At 45.2% G+C, this 18,232-nt stretch overlaps 1 protein-coding gene and 1 non-coding gene across 2 annotated transcripts; both read left to right on the top strand.

Annotated features, from left to right (window-relative positions):
• The first annotated feature begins 5,616 nt into the window (after positions 1-5,616).
• TRNAL-CAG (transfer RNA leucine (anticodon CAG)) lies at positions 5,617-5,699 on the top strand. The gene has a single exon. It is a non-coding gene; the product is annotated as a tRNA-Leu (tRNA).
• A 221-nt stretch (positions 5,700-5,920) lies between these two features.
• On the top strand, positions 5,921-14,162 carry RNASEH2C (ribonuclease H2 subunit C). The gene is made up of 5 exons (XM_068259453.1): positions 5,921-5,964; positions 6,059-6,226; positions 8,551-8,663; positions 9,258-9,377; positions 14,020-14,162. Exons 2-5 carry the CDS (start codon positions 6,061-6,063, stop codon positions 14,038-14,040), a joined length of 420 nt encoding a protein of 139 aa, XP_068115554.1. The 5' UTR covers positions 5,921-5,964; positions 6,059-6,060; the 3' UTR covers positions 14,041-14,162.
• The last annotated feature ends 4,070 nt before the right edge of the window (positions 14,163-18,232 follow it).

Raw genomic sequence — 18,232 nt, 5'->3', positions numbered from 1 at the left:
TTCTAGCCCTGTGTGTAACCCTTTGAATGCTGGTCTAGTCAAAAAAAAGGTGGTTGTATATAATATGCTGTAAATAATTTTTAGAGCAAAGAAGAAATGCTGGGTTTTATTCCGCTTTAATAAGCTGAGTTCATCTAACCCTTCCTGGTAAGTGAGACCTTCTATCCCCCTAATCAATTTCGTGGCTCGTCTCTGCACCTGCTCTAAAACTGCAATGTCGTCATTAATCATGAGGAGTTGTTTGTGGAAAAATATATACAAACTAGACTCAAAAATAAATCAAACTTTTATCCGACGTCCCATAAGGGACCCTATGTAGAGGGTTTCTATACCCAGGTCATAGAAGAGTTTAGGAACCTTGAGAAGAATGACTCTAAACGAAACATCACTAAAGCGGAAGAAAAAGTGATGTAAGATCGAAAGACCAACCAATTGCTAGTGATTAAGCCTGCGGACAAGGGGGGAGGAATAGTACGGATGAATAGGATGGACTATATCACTGAAGCTAAAAGGATCCTGGAAGTTGCAGAATGCTATAAGACCCTATCAGAGGACGCTTATAAGGTATATACCTGTGAGGGCTGATGTCGCCGAGACCCGGGCTGAGCCAGCCACTTCTTGGTCTCGGCGCTTGTTCCCTGCTGATGGCGCTGCCGGTGACTCACAGGCCGCACTTCCTTATAGGTGCAGGGCGCAATCCCACTACGCCCTCCGCAAAGGTAAACAGTAGTCAGCTGACTCCGGTCAGCTGATAGCTGACACCTAGACAGGGCCCTGCCGTGTGATTGGTTGTGTGGAGTGTGGCCGGCCACTGATTGGATGATGTATTGTATTTACAGAAAACCTGTAACTAGAAAAACCTCCCCGGGTGGGTGGGGGGGTGGGGTACTCACCTCGGTAAGGGGAAGCCTCCGGATCCTATTGAGGATTGAGAACAAAGTTCAACACCAGCCTGCATCCTCACAAATCCCTGTTGATCCAGAGGAAGGCGAAAAACCAAGGAATGGTTCAATTAGCCCCAAAAGGGAAAAAAATCCTTCCCGACTCCAGATAGCAATCAGATAAAATCCCTGGATCAACATGTGGTGATATATTGGGGTGCTTATGATGTAAGGATAACAGGAACATATTCTTTTATTTTTCTGCCTGTGTTCCATGGAGGGAGCTGTTGCCTTTGATTGCTTGGGGCAAGGAAGTGGGTATTGTCTTGACCATATGAAGTGCTTTGAGTTTCTGCTAATGGGATTATCTGCCTGGCTTTTTGAACTCAGGAGACGGCCCATTGTCTCAATACACAAAGCAAGCCTAGTCAGGAAAAGTCTAAAACATGTCAGCTTGTGGTGAAGAAACCCTATTTCACTGTGAGGAAATTAAATTATTGGTGGAGTTGAAAAGCCTCACTTAACAATCTCTTGATTTATAGACATTGTAACCTGGGGAAATTGGGCTAAGGAAGTCTTTTGTTGGGTGTGGGTACTATAGTGGATGTTGGATCTCTGAATATCCAATTATGTCTGAGATTTAATTAAAATCTAGTTCCTCCCCTCCCCAAGGAAGTTGCAGCCTCCAGGCGTAGCTCAGAGTATAAAAAGCAGAGGCAGATACCTAATAAAGATCTGCTCTTGGAGATAGCGCATAGCTAGAGTTGATCTCGACTTCTGGTCGAACAAGCGGCATGCTCCTGCCGACAACGTTGAGACCTTCAAGTTGGTAACGTTTTTAATCCCCATTTTTATTTTTACGCAAGTATCCGTGTGTATCTTTGTAACTTTTATCTTTGTAACTTTTATCTTGTAACTATTTTTACTTTGTTTTTTTGTAATCTTTTGTATATATTAAGTTCTGCATTGTTCTATGTTTTTCTGGAATATTAAATTATTATTTAATAAGCTTGACTTCTGCCGTACTAAACTAACACTCATAGCCTAAAGGAGACTGCAGTGTAGCTGTGTATAAGTCCGTGCCTAGTTGTATGTTTGAGCAACACTACCATATGAAATTGTAATTGCATTGTGTGTGTGGGGGCGTTTGTCATACGTTGGCCTAAAGCGCGCAGCTGACCCAACGTACGAAACGCCAGTGCGAGTAGCTAACAGTATCGTTCGGAACGACTGTTAGTGGTTTTGCTGCATGACAGTGTAACTTGCATTACAAGTCAGTGTCTGATTGTGCTGTGTTACTGTACAACTGTACTGTGTGTGTGGGTGCGTGGCGTTCTCGTATTCGGCCTAAGCGCAAAGCTGACCCAAATACGAAAACACGGAGTGCGCGCTGAGGACTCGACAGCAGAGTGGAAGTGTCTAGCGAACCGCTAGTGGTGGCAGTGAGAGGTGTTCTGAGGGGTCCCAGCCTTGTTTTAGCTTGACTAAGGCTGCTTCCCCTCTCAGTCTGGTCAAACCCGCAGTCGAGAACCGTATACGCAGGCGTGCCGCGGGCCGGTTCCTGACAAACATCACTGGGCATTACCTAGTAATTGTAGCCGTGAATATATCTTTAAACGCAAGGAAAGCATCTAAGCCCCCTTTAAATGCAGGTATAGAATTTGCCATAACTACTTCCTGTGGCAATGCATTCCACATCTTAATCACTCTTACTATAAAGAACCTTTTCCGAAATAAATGGCTAAAACGTTTTTCCTCCATGCGCAGATCATGAGAAGGCCTAGGGACAAAAAGCTCATGCACCAAGCTTTTATATTGCCCTCTGATGTATTTATACATGTTAATTAGATCCCCTCTAAGGCGTCTTTTCTCTAGACTAAATAAACCCAGTTTACCTAACCTTTCTTGGTAAGTGAGACCTTCCATCCCACGTATCAATTTTGTTGCTCGTCTCTGCACCTGCTCTAAAACTGCAATATCTTTTTTGTAATGTGGTGCCCAGAACTGAATTCCATATTCCAGATGTGGCCTTACTAGAGAGTTAAACAGGGGCAATATTATACTAGCATCTCGAGTTTTTATTTCCCTTTTAATGCATCCCAAAATGTTAATAGCTTTTGCTGCAGCGGCTTGGCATTGAGTACGATTATTTAACTTGTTGTCGATGAGTACTCCTAAGTCCTTCTCTAAGTTTGATGTCCTCAACTGTATCCCATTTATTTTGTATGGTGCTAGATTATTGGTACAACCAAAATGCATGACTTTACATTTTTTCAACATTGAATTTAATCTGCCTATGTGCCTATATAGTCATCCTATTCAGAACCTGTTGCAATATGTCACTATCTTCCTGAGAGTTGATGATTCTGCACAATTTTGTATCATCTGCAAAAATAGCAACATTGCTCACTACTGCATCTACCAGGTCATTAATAAATAAATTGAAGAGCACAGGACCCAGTACAGACCCCTGTGGGACCCCATTGCTAAAAGTCACCTATTTTGAGTATGATCCATTGACTCTCTTTGTTTTCTGTCCATTAGCCAGTTCCCTATCCATGCACACAGACTCTTCCCCAGTTCTTACATCCTCAACTTTTGCACCAGACTTCTGTGGGGAACAGTGTAGAAGGCCTTTGCAAAGTCCAAGTATATCACATCTACAGCATTCCCAATATCCACATTAGTGTTAGCGTTCACTACCTCATAAAAGCTGAGCATGTTAGTCAAACAGGACCTGTCTTTAGTAAACCCATGCTGATGCTGAGAAATAAGATTATTTTCTACTATGAAGTCATGTATAGTATCTCTTAGTAAGACCTCAAATAGTTTGCATACAACTGATGTTAAGTTTACAGGTCTATAATTTCCCGGAACTGATTTTTTGCCCTTCTTAAATAATGGAAAAACGTGGGCTGTACGCCAATCCACTGGGACTCTGCCAGTTGAAAGAGAGTCACGAAAGATAAGATAAAAGGGTTTATCTATAACTGAACTTAAAGCTGGCCATACACTAGGCCGATTCCCCGCCAATCGACAGCAGATTCGATCACTGGGATCGACTCTGCTGTCAAATCGTTAACATTACCGCTAAATTTCGATCTATTTCGTCCTGAAATAGATCGATCCCGTCGATCGCTCCGTGCGGGAAATTATCGTCGATCGCCCGCGGGTAGGGAGCGCGTCACTAGCGGCGTTCGAGTGCCCAACGACCGACACAATACAGCTGCAATACATTACCTGCTCCGCCAGCATGACTCCCCTGGTCTCCGCTGCTCCGTCTCCGCGCTGGGCTCCGGATCCAGCAGGCTTCACTTCTTCCTGTCCCGGAAGGAAGTTTAAACAGTAGAGGGCGCTCTACTGTGTAAACGTCCCCCAGACGTGAAGAAGTGAAGCCTGCCGGACCCGGAGACCAGACCAGAGTGGAGAAGAAGACAGCGGAGACCTGAGGAGTCGCGCCGGCGGAGCAGGTAATGTACGCGGGGGGGGGGGGGGGGGGGGGCAGGGGGATCGGGGTGGAGGGCAGCGGCAGCAGCACCACCACCACAGATTGTGAACGGTTTCAGGCTGAAATCGATTCACAATCTGTTTGCAGTAAAGGCAGCCATACGATCCCTCTCTGATCAGATTCGATCAGAGAGGGATCTATCTGTTGGTCGAATCTGATGGAAAAACGACCAGTGTATGGCTACCTTAACTCCCTTAGGACCCGAGGATGCATGCCATCCGGGCCAGGTGCCTTGTCTATTTTTAATTTATTTAGTCTTGCCTTCACTTCTTCCTGAGTTAAGTATTTAATATTACAATTGGAAGATTGAGACTCTTCTGCATCTGTAAAATGCATCAGAGGTGTTTCCCTTGTGAAGACAGAAGCAAAGAAAGCATTTGATAACTCTGCCTTACCTTGGTCATCCACCATTGAGTTCCCACCCTCATCCTTTAGGAGTCCTATACAGCCAACATTTCTTTTTTTTTAGAGTTGATGTACTTGTAAACACTGGAAGCACATAGGGAGAAACTGATGTTACAGAGATGGTCACAGGAGGCACTGAGGGGGACACTGGAAGTACATAGGGAGACACTGGAGCATAGCTCCCAACTGTCCCTCTTTTGGAGGGACAGTCCCTCTTTGGGAGCCCTGTCCCTGTTTCTTCCTCATTTGCCCCTCATTCAGGACTTTGTCCCTCTTTCTATGTAAATATATATATTTCTCTACTAAAAATGTGTTTGATTGACTCTAAACTTTATTCCCATCCATAAAATTGATGTATTACTAATTTTAAAATGTTAATATGAAGGAAAATGAACCAGGATAGAAAGGACCAGTGTGGTTTGAATTGTAAATCAACATATTTTTCTTATGAGATCTTTATGGTATGCATGACTAGGGGTATGCTAGGGGCGTGATTAGGGGTGTGGTATGGGGGTGTGGCTTAAGTGTCCCTCTTTCTCATCTCAAAAAGTTGGGACTTGGGAGGTATGAGGCACTTAAGGAGTCACTGGTGGCACAGAGGGGGGACACAGGAAGACACTGGTGACACAGAGTGGAACACAAGAGGCACAGAGAGAAACACTGGAGGTACAGAGGAGGACTGTAGTGGCATAGGGAAATAATGGTGGCACACACTACGTACATAGATATTACTATTAAACCTACTACAAAAACAATTGAAATAAAAAACACCACACTTAGGAGTGTGCTCTGTATCTTGGTGGGCCAAGAGTGCACATAGTTGTCAGGATGGCCGAGCGGTCTAAGGCGCTGCGTTCAGGTCGCAGTCTCCTCTGGAGGCGTGGGTTCGAATCCCACTTCTGACAATAACTTTTTCATTTCCTCTAACGAGCACGTTGCTATTTCTCCCGAACGAGTAGATCCTTAATATAGAATGCGGTTCGGTTTTTTATTCTTGTGGGTTTTTTTAACTTAACGAATCTAGATAATTTCTCACATTTTACTTTCCTTTATCCAAATTGATTCTTTATTTTGAGAGCTGCACTTCCCAGCATACCTCGGCGACTCGCGGCGTCATTTCCGGTCATGCGCGGTGGCGGAAGCTTGTCTGGTGGCGGGAATACGGTGCAGGTGAGGGGAGAGAGGTTTGTATGGGGCAGGTATGTATGGGGCAGGTATGTATGTAGAGCAGCAGACGTAATAATGATGCGTGTTTCCTTGGCAGGTATGAGTGAGAGCGGCGGCGCTGGGCCGTGTATCCGGCTGGACGCTGGGGGGCTCCCGTGTGCCCCTCAGGAGACCCTCTTCCTGCTGCCCTGCATCATCCAGAGACAGGGGGCGGCCAGAGTGCAGCAATTCTTCACCCCGGCAGTGAGAGACTCCCCCAGCGGAGGTGAGTGAGCTGCTGACATACATGTAATGAGGGGTCTTCTGCCTCTTACATGTGTGGACTACAACTCCCAGAATGCTCTGCAGTGAGACAGGAAGACTTCATTCCAGTGGAGAGGCTGTGCCCCCTAAACTTTATATGTAAATACATTCAAATTATTTTATTGTAATACTGGCTATGGTTGGGGAGGGTTATAACCTAAATAAGTTTTTTTTACTGCTGTCCATGGCCTGGTTAAATAATTTAAAATTAACAGATGATGCAAATGAATATTACACTTACCCCATTCTCAGTTCCTCTCAGAAGCTCACCATTTTCTTCTTACAATGATTCCTTTCAGTTCTGACAAGATTTTGTCGGAACTGAAATATATCAGTTGCTAACTTGCTATCAGTTATAACTAAATGGACAACTGATGACCAAGGTAATCTCCTTGTTTCCCAATGGCTCAAGTGGGCCATTTACATTTTAACTGTGCTGACCAGGAAACTGTTATTGGGTAATGGCCATTTTCCAAATGGAGGACAGAGAATTCCAGTGATCACAGTGGACAAACAGGACGCAGGAGAGGAGAAAGAGAATGATGAGTGGAGTACACGGGAGGTAAGTATGACGTGTGTATGTTTATTTTGACTTTAAATTATTAGTTCAGGTTTGCTTAAATAGCCCATAGTATTGTTCAGGGTGCAGTACAATGGTAACAAGCTGGGAGCTAGTATGGCTGAGGTGAGCCAGCGAGAAAGTCCCATATTTATCAGTTCTATCACAGCAATGTCTACAACTTGAAGTGTTCTAATTGGCTGAGTAGGGCGGGAATATTATTACTACAACCTATCTGAAATCTGGCAGTTCGGAAGAGTGCTGTCCACCCAATCATGTTAGCGGAAATTTCCTTATGGGCTTTATTGTTGGCTCACTTCAACCATACTAGCGCCACAAAGTGTGCCTAAACTGCACAAAAACATGCCACACAGTAAATGTGGCCTCATCTAGAAGACACAGTGTGAAATGTCAAAATATAAAAGGGTACTTATCCGTTAGCCGGGCGCATCCTCTAGGTGGCGACAAAACTCCACTAGAGTTACATCTTTCCCTACTATCCATGTCGGCCTGGAGGGGGAATAGTAATTAGCGCCACCTGCCGGATGCGCCCGGCTAACGGATAAGTACCTATAAAAGTTAGATACTTCATTAGTGGGAACCCTTTTGATAGTCCAGAGGCTTCCTGGATCCCTCTGCAGCCCTTAGATTCAGCGTTTCGCCCCTCTTTACAACCCACAGAGGAGCTCTGTTGTGAATGATTGCATTCACACTGGACATGCGCGAGTGCGGTCCGCGTATACCCAGTAGCAAGGAACTCTTTGTGTGTTCCCCCCTTCCCCCTGTGCGTGAGCGTTTCCATCTGATGTTATTCCTACCGACTTTGGAACTCTCCGAAAACCAGCAATAAAGATTTTGCATCTATGAAGAAAGATTTTACCTATGAAGAAAGATTGGGCAAACACTGCGTAAATAATGAATATTGTAAAAAAAAAAAAAAAAAAAGAGCAGTTATTTTCAGTAAAGTTTCTCTTTAAAAGTTTGAATACTGAACTATGGCCTCTGCAATCCTGTTTATGCTGCGCATTGAATGTGTACCGCATTATTCTGATATACCAGCTAGAACACAAATAAACACGAATTATACACTTAATTGTTGTACAGTACCACCAGCTGGGTACTTTTTGTACACTGTTTTTAAAGGACACCCAAGGCGAAAATAAACAAATGAAATAAATGATTATATCTATCTTCCCTCTCCTAAAAATGACTCTTAAAGATATTCCACAGTTTTATTTTAAGTTTAAATCTACTTTTTAAGTTTTAACTGTTTTATTGTTTTTGTTCAATGACACATTCATTGAAGTATGCCAGCGCTAAAATCTATGAACTATTCCCCTTTTTTATCTTTTTTCCTGCTCTCAGAAGCCATTTTCTGCTAGGAAAGTGTTTTGTAGTTGGAATTTCTTATCAGTGAGGGTCACTCTGTAGTCACTTCCTGTCTGAGTCAGCCACTTACATACCTGATATTTAACTCGTTCAGGCAAAGAAAGGAAAAAAAGAGCACAGCATAGTTATTTGTGTGCTAGGCACTGTACATACACGTCTATCTCAGTATGTCACATTTCACCTCGGGCATCCTTTGTTTTTCATTTTGTTTACAATGCAGTCATGTGGTATTTTGGAGGTGGTTCACAGATTATTAGAGATGGTCAGTAGGATGCAAATAATTCTAATGCATGCTACTTCTTGATTTCTTGCTGTCATTAATACCTGTCTTTGTGCAGGAAAGGAAGTCTCGTTCAGAGGCAGACGTCTCCAGGGACAGGAAGTTGCTGTTCCGGAAGGTTATATGGGGATTGTTCTGAAGGAAGACCATAAACCTTGTTCAGAGGAGGAGGTAAAACTGGAGATTACTTTGTAGTTCTTTTTGAAGATCTTATTTAAATTGTGAAGTTTGAATATAGCTCCATGGAATTTTGGTTTTTCAGCTTAAAGCAGACTTGAACACAGAACCTCCTGTCTGCTCCATAAAGATAAGCAACAGCATAATAACATTTAAAGAAAAACATTTCTTTGTTACAGCTGATGCAATAAATCTGCAGTGTGTCTACTTTCATGGAAGCAGCCGTATTGTTAACATCCTGTGTTTACAAGTGAGCTCTCTGCTGTGGCAGTTGTAACTTGTGATTAGTCACAGACGAAGAGGAATTAGGAAGGCTAAACTCTATAAGTACATACAGGGTGCATTTCTCTGTTTTTTTTCTGTCATGTGCAAGAGTACAGGTCCACTTTGAAGGGAAATTCTGCTTATGGTTGGTGTGTGTGTGTGTGTGTGTGTGTGTGTGTGTATATGTGTATGTGTATATGTATATACTGTAGGTTAGGTTGTCAGAGCCTGCTAATTGCTGTACTAGTGCAGCTGTTAAAAATGAGTAACTAGGGCCTCCTGCGCTCTGTAATTACATGCAATTGTATCTGTACATCTTCCCAGGATCGATCGCTGACAGTCAGAGCCACATTTCAATCCTTTATGCAGTGGAACCTGGAGACGCCACCGTCCGCAGACGATGTCTTGGTAATGTCGCTACAATGGCCAATAATTGCTTCAGCGGTAAGGAATCTAGATGAGCACATTTAATTGTTCAACAAGCTGTTGTAGGTCTTGTTTAGATAATCTCAAGCAAGAGCCTGGACACTCTGTCCCCTTGCTGAGCTGATATCAGCATTGCCTGTCAGTGTGTTATACACAAGGACATCAGACAGTGCATAAACAGCATGGGCACACTGCACAACACTGTGTCCTGGCAACACCTTGCAGCATGCCTTACTGCGCACAGCACTGTCCTATTCAACAGAGGTCAGCACTGCAGAAAGCAATACAAGGGGCATGCGTTTCTGAAAAATGCTGAGCCACCTGCATTGAAGAGGAATGTGAATATGTGCGCAAGCCCTTAGCAGATCTGTAGCTGTGTTGTAATGTTAAGTTATGCACACATGCCAGATACAACGCGGTGGATAGTGTACTCCTCTGCTAAGACTCCAGCATAAAAGCTCTAACCACTACCCCACCATGCTGCCCAATATATAGAGACACTCTTGTCTCATGATTAATACTATTGTCATTTTAGGTGTGGTTTGAGTCCTGCAAATTAAAGGCCACCTGACCTGAGAAGGATCTAGAGGCTGCCATATATCTTTTAAACAATACCAGTTGCCTTGCAGTCCTACTGATACTCTGCCTCTAATGGGCGGTTTCCACTGAGTCTTGCAGGACGCATGCCGGCACTTGTAGCAATGCGAGTACCTATATAGGGTTTCGGAAACGTTCTGTGGTAAAATGCCCCGGCGTGTGATTCGGATGGCAAGGCTATTGGTGGAATAAGCAGCGTTTCCCTGCTCAAATCGCTTGCAAAGAAATAAAATGCAGTGGCGTAGCAATAGGGGGTGCAGAGGTAGTGACCGCATCAGGGCCCTTGGGTCAGATCACAGTATTAGCTCTCTATTGGTCCTGTGCTGGAAATAATCACTTCTAAATGCTTTAAATGGTAGTGATCATTAACAAACTGTTCCCCATCCCCTACTTGCACTTTGACATATAGTGCTCGGGGGGGGGCCCCCATGTAAAATTTGCACTGGGGCCCATAGCTCCTTAGCTACGCCACTGATAAAATGGGCCCTAATACTTATAGCTGTAGACTCTGAGCGTGCAGCTATAGACCCAAGCATGCAGATCAGATGTTTGAGTGAAGTCTGACTGGATTGGCTGCATACTTGTTTAAGGTGTGATCCAGACACCACTGCAGCCAAAGAGATCAGGACACCAAGCAACTAGTATTGTTTGAAAGGAAATAAATATGGCAGCCTCCATATACCTCTCACTTCAGTTGTCCTTTAACCCTTTGCCGCCTGCTCCATGCCGATTAGTGTGAACGCGGTGGCAGCCCCAAGTCCTGGGGCCGGGTTTTGCAGGTGCGCGCGCATCTCCACTTGAATGACGGCGCTCCGCTCTGTCATCAGTCTCCCAGCAGCGATCACCGCAAGGAGACTGTTAGATGGCGAAACCATCTATTTACATGGTACAGCGCTGCGATCTATGCAGCACTGTACTGGGGACAGCCATGTGACACGGCTGTCCCCCTGGGTTGGTTTGGAGCAGTCCGCTGTCATGGGAAAGCCAATTGCTGTCATTGGCTGGTTGGGGAGGGAGGGTCTGAAAAAAAACAAATAAGAAAATGTATTAAAAAATAATGTATAAAATAATAAACAAACATTGCAGCAGGGATCATAGCCAAACAGAAAGCTCTGTTGGTGGGCAGAAAGGAGGAGGGGGGGGGGGGGGGGGGAGGAATCACTTGTGTGCTGAGGTGTACTGCCCTGCAGTGGCCTATTTTGTACAAAAAACAAACAGCCTGGTCACTAGGGGTTTAATCCCGTGGTCCTTAAAGTGGACCCAAACTAAAAATACAAGATTTCAGTAATAAAATCTATTTTCTAAATTATAATAATCACAGCCTTTTTTCAGCTGCATGATGACAAATATAAAATATTTTACATTTATTGGAGGAACCCCTCCCTTCCTTTCATATTGCCGGGACAGAATCCGGCAAAATTCTGGAGTAGGTGGTGCCTGGCAATGAAGGAATTGCTAATGGCAGCCACCTGTATAACCCTAGTTATGAAAAGAGAAGGGGGATCTATTTATGTGTCAGAGTGGTGCAACTAGATATTTTGAATTAAAAAAATGTTTGGTTTGGGTCCGCTTTAAGTGGTTAAAGAAGAACAAAACACACAAATAAGAACAGAGACCAACAAATCTTTCTTCCGCCTTTACTGTTCCTGGATCTTATTCCTCCTCCCTTACTTACCAAAGGGGGTAACTGCCACAATTCTGACAGGGCTCTGGGAAGAGGGATATCACAGACTGTCATTACCCTCCCCTTTCTACTTGGGTCACCTGTACTTTACCACGTTTGGGATCACAATAGCACCTCTTGAAGCAAAGGAGTACTTCCAAACATGACCCTGGATGTTGGTTATGAGGAGTACACAAGTCTCTTTAATGCCTTAGAATGATTACATCCTCTGTGAGAAGATAGTTAAAAGCTGACAGACCGTTTCTACACACATACAAGTGCACACATGTTCATAGCATGGCGGACCCAGCGTCCCCAGCATTTATGCTAATTGCCGGGTGCGGTAACCTGCTGAGTGTTTTATCTGGCATTCTGAACCATTAATAAAATGCAAATGGGATGTTTTTAGAAAACCTATGGGAACGGATGTTATAACCATTTGTTTTCAAATTAGTATTTTGCAACTTTTGAAGAGAACCTTAAGTGACATGATGAAATAGATGTGTATGTACAGTGCCAAGCACACAAATAACTATGCTGTGTTGCTTTTCTCCTTTCTCTGCCTGAAAGAGTTACGGTAATATTCAGCTATGCAACTGACATTTTTTATCCAGTTGGGATCCAGTCGGACTACACTGATAAGGATTTGCAGTAATAAAATACTTTCCTGACATAGAGATGGTCTTCTGAGGGCGGGGATAGATGGAAAAGGTCAATAGTTCATATATTTTAGCTCTCTTGAGTCATGGAACAGACTGTTTTATTGAGCTGCGACAAAACAATCCATCTACTTTAAGTTTTAAACCGTAATAAAACTGGGGGATATCTAAAAGTAATTTTCGGTGTAGTAGAATAGATACATGTGTTTATTTTATCAGTTTATTTTCCATTAAGTTTAACTTTAAAGCTCATAGCACTGAGTTATGGTGTATATGTTACGGCCAGAACCCGAAGTTTGGCCACTTCGGATTCTGGCCGGTCAATGTGCCAATTGGCCGCGGTGCTGCGGCCAATGTCCGAAATAAGCCGAATCCTGGCGGCTGCGATCATTTTCCCCGGCGCCGGCTCCACCCCCTGCCATCGTCTTTCAGTCAGCCGGAGACACACTAGTCTTCCCCAACCACCCGAGTCGTTCGTGGCTGCAGGAAAGCAGAGCGGGGAGCACTGCAGACATTGCTTCTGTCAGCACCCGCTCTGCAGGGACGAGACTCGGGGGGGGGGGCATGTGGTGTCCCCCGGCTGTCAGAAGCCGATAGCAGGGAGGCAGGGGGTGGAGCCAGCACCAGGGAAAATGATCGGAGCCGCCAGGATTCGGCTCGTTTCGGACATTGGCCACCGCGCCGCTTCGCACATTGACCGGCCAGAACCAGAAGTGGACAGTCGCCCGGCAGAGATTAGTTCTTAGTCCCTAGGGTGACCTTCAGGGGCCAATGCTGTACAGGCGTGCCACTAGTCTGCTTGTCTGTTACCATGGAGGGAAAAGGAGGAGCAACTCGCGACAGAGTAGCTTCCAGCAGACGGGGTGAGTGGAAGAAGAATGCACTTGGAAGTCGCTAGAGATCTGGTATGCTGAACCTTTAGGTGACTGAGGGGGTTTCTGTACACAAGCTAAATTCTCACCCGTGGTGGTCTTCATCAGCTGCCCCTAATCGCGGCTAACATGGGTGCTTGTAACTGCACCCATATTGTCAGGCACAAGAGAATGGGAAGTCTTAGGTTGAGCCATCGGGTTTAGGTGTTGCTGGGGGGTCCTTAGGGTCAGGCAGTCAGAGGGAGGGCTTGTTAGAGTATGGTTAGGCCATGCTGAAATAGCGGTAAATATTACTGATACTCCCCTAGCAGCTTCACTGGGCTTTTTATCCCCCATACATTTTAATGGTGTCTGGCTACTTAGTATGGTAATTTGAATAGTGGAGATGTTACACATTTTGGTTTCAGAGTGTAGCTGAGAAGTGAAGTATTGGTGTGTACACTTACCTGGGGCTTCCTCCAGCCCCGTGAGGTGCTGGGCCACCTCGATGGTCGATCCGTTTACTTATTCCCCCCCCTGGTAATCTGGCCAGTCGCACACCTCTGCGCATGCGTGGCTTGGCCGCACCCTTGCACCAGGAAACGTTCTGTGCCAGTGCAGTAGTACTGCGCAGTTCTGCCGTTCTCCCCTGGCTGCAAAAGCGTGATGGGGATTGTACCCCGGGTCTTGCATGCTCAGAAGAGCGTGGCTGGCCAGAAAGGGGGGGGGGGGGGGGGCAGAGTATGGCAAGGGAGCCCACACACCTCATGGGACTGGAGGAAGCCCCAGGTAAGATAAATACACCAATACTTAACATCTCACGTTTCCTTTAAGCTATAGAAAAGTGTGCTGCGTTTATCTGACTTCCATTTTCTTTCTTCTCCCCCCAGATCCACGCTCCAGTCGATTAGAAGCTCAAGTTTATTTTTCAGCATCTGTAAATACAAAATCCGGACTGTATGATAATGTACTTAGGCTGGAAACTATGGTATTGGAGGATCATCATTTTTGTAATAAAAACTTGATAATGTTATGAGCTGTCACTGTGTTTCCTATGGATCCTATAATTACAATGGAAATATATTTATATTTAGAAAAATGTGGAGGCGACCATTGCTGAAGTTAAAATGTGTATATAAACATTTTTTTTTCCAGTTTAGGTGTGCTTCACACTACACATTTTAATATTGATCAGGTTGATAACTGAAAGGGCTCATTCACATTGCAATCCATTCACTTTATTGTTCGTGTTTGGACTTTTTATGAGTTTTTTTTTCTCCTCCCGGCGCTTGGGGGGGGGGGGGGGGGGGGGCGCGCTGCGTTTTTTGTAAAGCACTTCAATAAGCGCTTTTTCAGAGCGAATGCGGTTGTTTTTTTTCTACTCACTGACGTAAGTCAGGGAGTGAACTTTTTGACCTGGAAAAGAATAAATACAATGTATTTATTCTTAACGCAAACTATGCACAAACCGCGCTGATATGAACCTTCTCATAGATATTAATTGCACAAGTGTTTTGGGGGCGATTTTAAATCTCGCCTGCGCTTGAAAAAAGGCTGAAAACGTTAGGGTGAACGAGCCCAAAATGAACCGTGTATAAGCTTTTCATGAGACATTTGCCACTGGGCTTGCTTACTCTGCACTTGGTAGATTCAGCTGATGGGTGGGTCAATCACAAGGGTCTATGTGACCCACAAGATGGGCGTGGCACAGCAATAGCATGTTAGCGTTGTTCTATTAGCTGCACAGCTCACCATCACATTCAGTTACAGATAAAAATATATACATCTATAGGCTTGTATAGCTTTTTTTTAAATCTGAAAACGCTGTACCAGAAGTCATGCTAATTTCACTGTAACAGAAAAGCCCAAGAGAATGTATATTTCCATTCAAGGCCAATATCAGAGTATGAATAGCGAGATGCTGGAATGCAGAACTGTGTAACAAAGAGCATACAGGATCTTCTCACAATCCAAGAATGCAGCTGTAGCCTAGTGTGGAGTAGTGATGAGCAACGCAGTTCCAATCCTTTAAACTTGCAGTAAGGGGGGGGTTCAACTTGCTCCATGTTGTGTTCAGTCACGTTCCACATCATCCCAATACTTCTTCCGGGTTTGATGGAGGAAGTATTGGAGCGATGTAATGTACCGTGGAGTGAATCAGCTATATGTGGCAACCAACCTGAGATGAATAGAACAAATATTTATACTTACCTGGGGCTTCATCCAACCCCCTGTAGACTGTCTGCTCAACTGCCATCCTCTGCAGTGTGGCCCAGTAAATTCCATGACTGGCCCAATCATGCGAGCACTGTAAAAACAGCGCAGGTAGGTTTGGGCGCAGCCGGCGCCACCATACTCTTAATAGGAATTACGGCTATAGCGGCGCACAGTGACTGATTTGGGTGCTGTCAGAAGACTGAGCACAAATCACTATAAGAACTCTAATTCAGCCACCAGCAATAGCTGGAAGCCAAATCAAATCTTTCCCTACCATCTGACCTGGAGGGGGAATAGTAATTGGTGCCACTGGGACTGGAGCAGGGTGAGCCATTTATCGGCTTTCCCCTGCGCCCAAATATCCGGCCGGCTATATTATAGGTACACCCAATCGTGGGCCAGTGCATTTGCAGTCTCTGCCACACACAATCGCCCTTCCATAGCTGGAGGCATTCTGCGCATGCTCAGTTCAGACTGCGCAGAACGCTAGTAAGAGCAATATCATGGGGCACTTGCAGCCGGGACCATGCATGTACAGTGGCCACAATCTGGCTGGAGAGCGGAGGGGGTTGGGAGGACAGCGATGGTTCCTACAGGGAGCTGAAGGAAGCCCCAGGAAAGTATAAAACTTATGTTCTATTTATTCTCTAAATAAAGGCTGCTTTGTTTGAAATGCAGATTCCGAACTGTGGCGCTCATATCTAGTGTGGAGTTGTTATATCCCAAAACCACCATATACGTCAATTGGCTTCCCCCTAAGGAAAAAATTGGCCCTTAACTAATATAGACATAGGACTACGGTAGGAATTATATTGTGAGCTCCTCTGGGGGACAGTTAGTGACATGACAATACTATATACTCTGTAAAGTGCTGTGGAAGATGTCAGCACTATATAAATAACAATAGAACAAAAACCATCAATAAAAAGGTGAAATGATTCTTTAATCTTTGCAGCTTTTAGAAGTGTCACACAGTAACGAGGCTATAAAGACAGCGGTCACTTTTTTGTAATGTCACTCTTTAGTACTAAATATAATAAATAAAACAAATATATAAAAACTATACATTCCATTGGAATCCAACACTTGTCTTTACAACTTTCTGCGGCTGGTTAGAATGAATCTTTCACTGAACTTTAGTAACCATTGAATGTTCTAGAAGTATTCTGCCACTTGCAGCTGACCCATAATGCTTTCAGCAACAGCCCACAGGTACTGGAGGAATTCTGCTGCAGAGGATATTAACAAGGTGTATATATATATATATATATATTTATTTACCCAAGGAAAGAAACAAAACTCCTGATACAAGTATTTTCTTATAGATGCTCCGTACATATTGTAATCACTAGGGGGCATATATCCGCTATGGCAAACAGATGTAATAGAGAGAGTAGGATCTGCACATCAGTCACTAAAAACATTAAGGCTGGTTTCACAGTGGGACGTTACAGGCGCACGTTAGTGCAGCCTGTAACGCAGCCCACCGCACAGCAATGAAAAATCAATGGGCTGTTCACAGTGCCCACGTTGCGTTACACAGTAACGCTGCGCCATAAGTCAACGTACTGCATGCAGTACTTTGTAAGCGGCAGAGCCGCGTTAGACTGTTTGCACATGCTCAGTAACATTGGGGAGGAGCGGAGAGCGGCCAGGCACATGGCTAATTAATATTTACTGCACTCAGTGACGTGCAGTGTTTACTTCTTGGAGCGGCCCCTCTGTGCGGCGATTGGCCGGGCAGGACCACGTGATGCCGCATGCGTCCAAGAGTGCGCATCACGGACGCCAGAGTGAGCTGCACAACGCGCCTCACTCTGACGTCCAAGGCAGGGAGCACCAGGCGTTGTGTTAGGGGCACGTTATGCGACCATAACGTCCCCTAAAACGCAACATCCTGGTGTGAAACCAGCCTAAAGAAAACCTGTAATGAGAAAAACCACCTGGGGTGGGGGAAGCCTCCGGATCCTATTGACGCTTCCTTGTCCCCCTCGGTCCCACAGCGGTGGAGATAAAGCTCCCCGAACAGCGAGGATGTAAATATTTACCTTCCCAGTTCCAGCGCAGCAGTGGCTCTCTGCTCAGAGATAGGCGGAAATAGCCGATTGATGTCGGGCCACTCTACTGCACAGGTGCAAGTCTCCTGTCCAGTTGAGCGAACCCGACAGAGATTGGCTATTTTTGCCTATCTCAGTGCGGAGAGCCGCAACAGCACCCCCGCTGGAGCCAGGCAAGGTAAATCAACCACAGCTTGTCGAGGGAAGATTCCGGGACACTTCGGGGGAGCCAGGGCTGGACTGCCTGCCGCTACAGGGGAGGGGGAAGCCTCATTGGGACCCTGAGGCTTCCCCCTCCTGCGGTAAGTACCCTCCAGGGGAACTTTTTTTTTTTTTGTTACAGGCTCTTTTTAACCTCTTGAGGACCACAGTGTTAAACCCCCCAAAAGACCAGGCAAGTTTTCATTAAATTGGCCACTGCAGCTTTAAGGCCAAGCTGCAGGGGGGGGGTCACATGACACAGCCCACAAGTGATCTTATCCCCCCCCCCCCCCCCCCCGAAACAGAACTCTCTGTTGGTGGGGTTTGATCACCGTCCAGATTTTTTTATATCATTGTATCCACACCCCCCCCCCCCCCCCCCCCCCGCCAGCCAATCCTTGCACTAGCGATTTTCAAGGTGGTTTTAAAAATCGCCAGCGCTCAAAAAAAGCGCAAAACGCCTTCGGTGTGAACGAGCTGATGCAAGCAAATTTGAAAAACAAACAAAAACGTACTTACCCGGGGCTTCCTCCAGAACCTGGCAGCCGTCCTGTGCTCTCCCCGCAGCTCTGCATCCAGCCAGTGGTCCCTTCCGTTGCAGATACCGACGGGCATCTACTGCGCCTGT

The sequence above is a fragment of the Hyperolius riggenbachi genome, chromosome 11 (assembly GCF_040937935.1).
Source record: "Hyperolius riggenbachi isolate aHypRig1 chromosome 11, aHypRig1.pri, whole genome shotgun sequence".
NCBI lineage: Eukaryota > Metazoa > Chordata > Amphibia > Anura > Hyperoliidae > Hyperolius > Hyperolius riggenbachi.
Note: the sequence above shows the minus strand (reverse complement) of the source record. Positions and strands in the feature narration are given on the sequence as shown.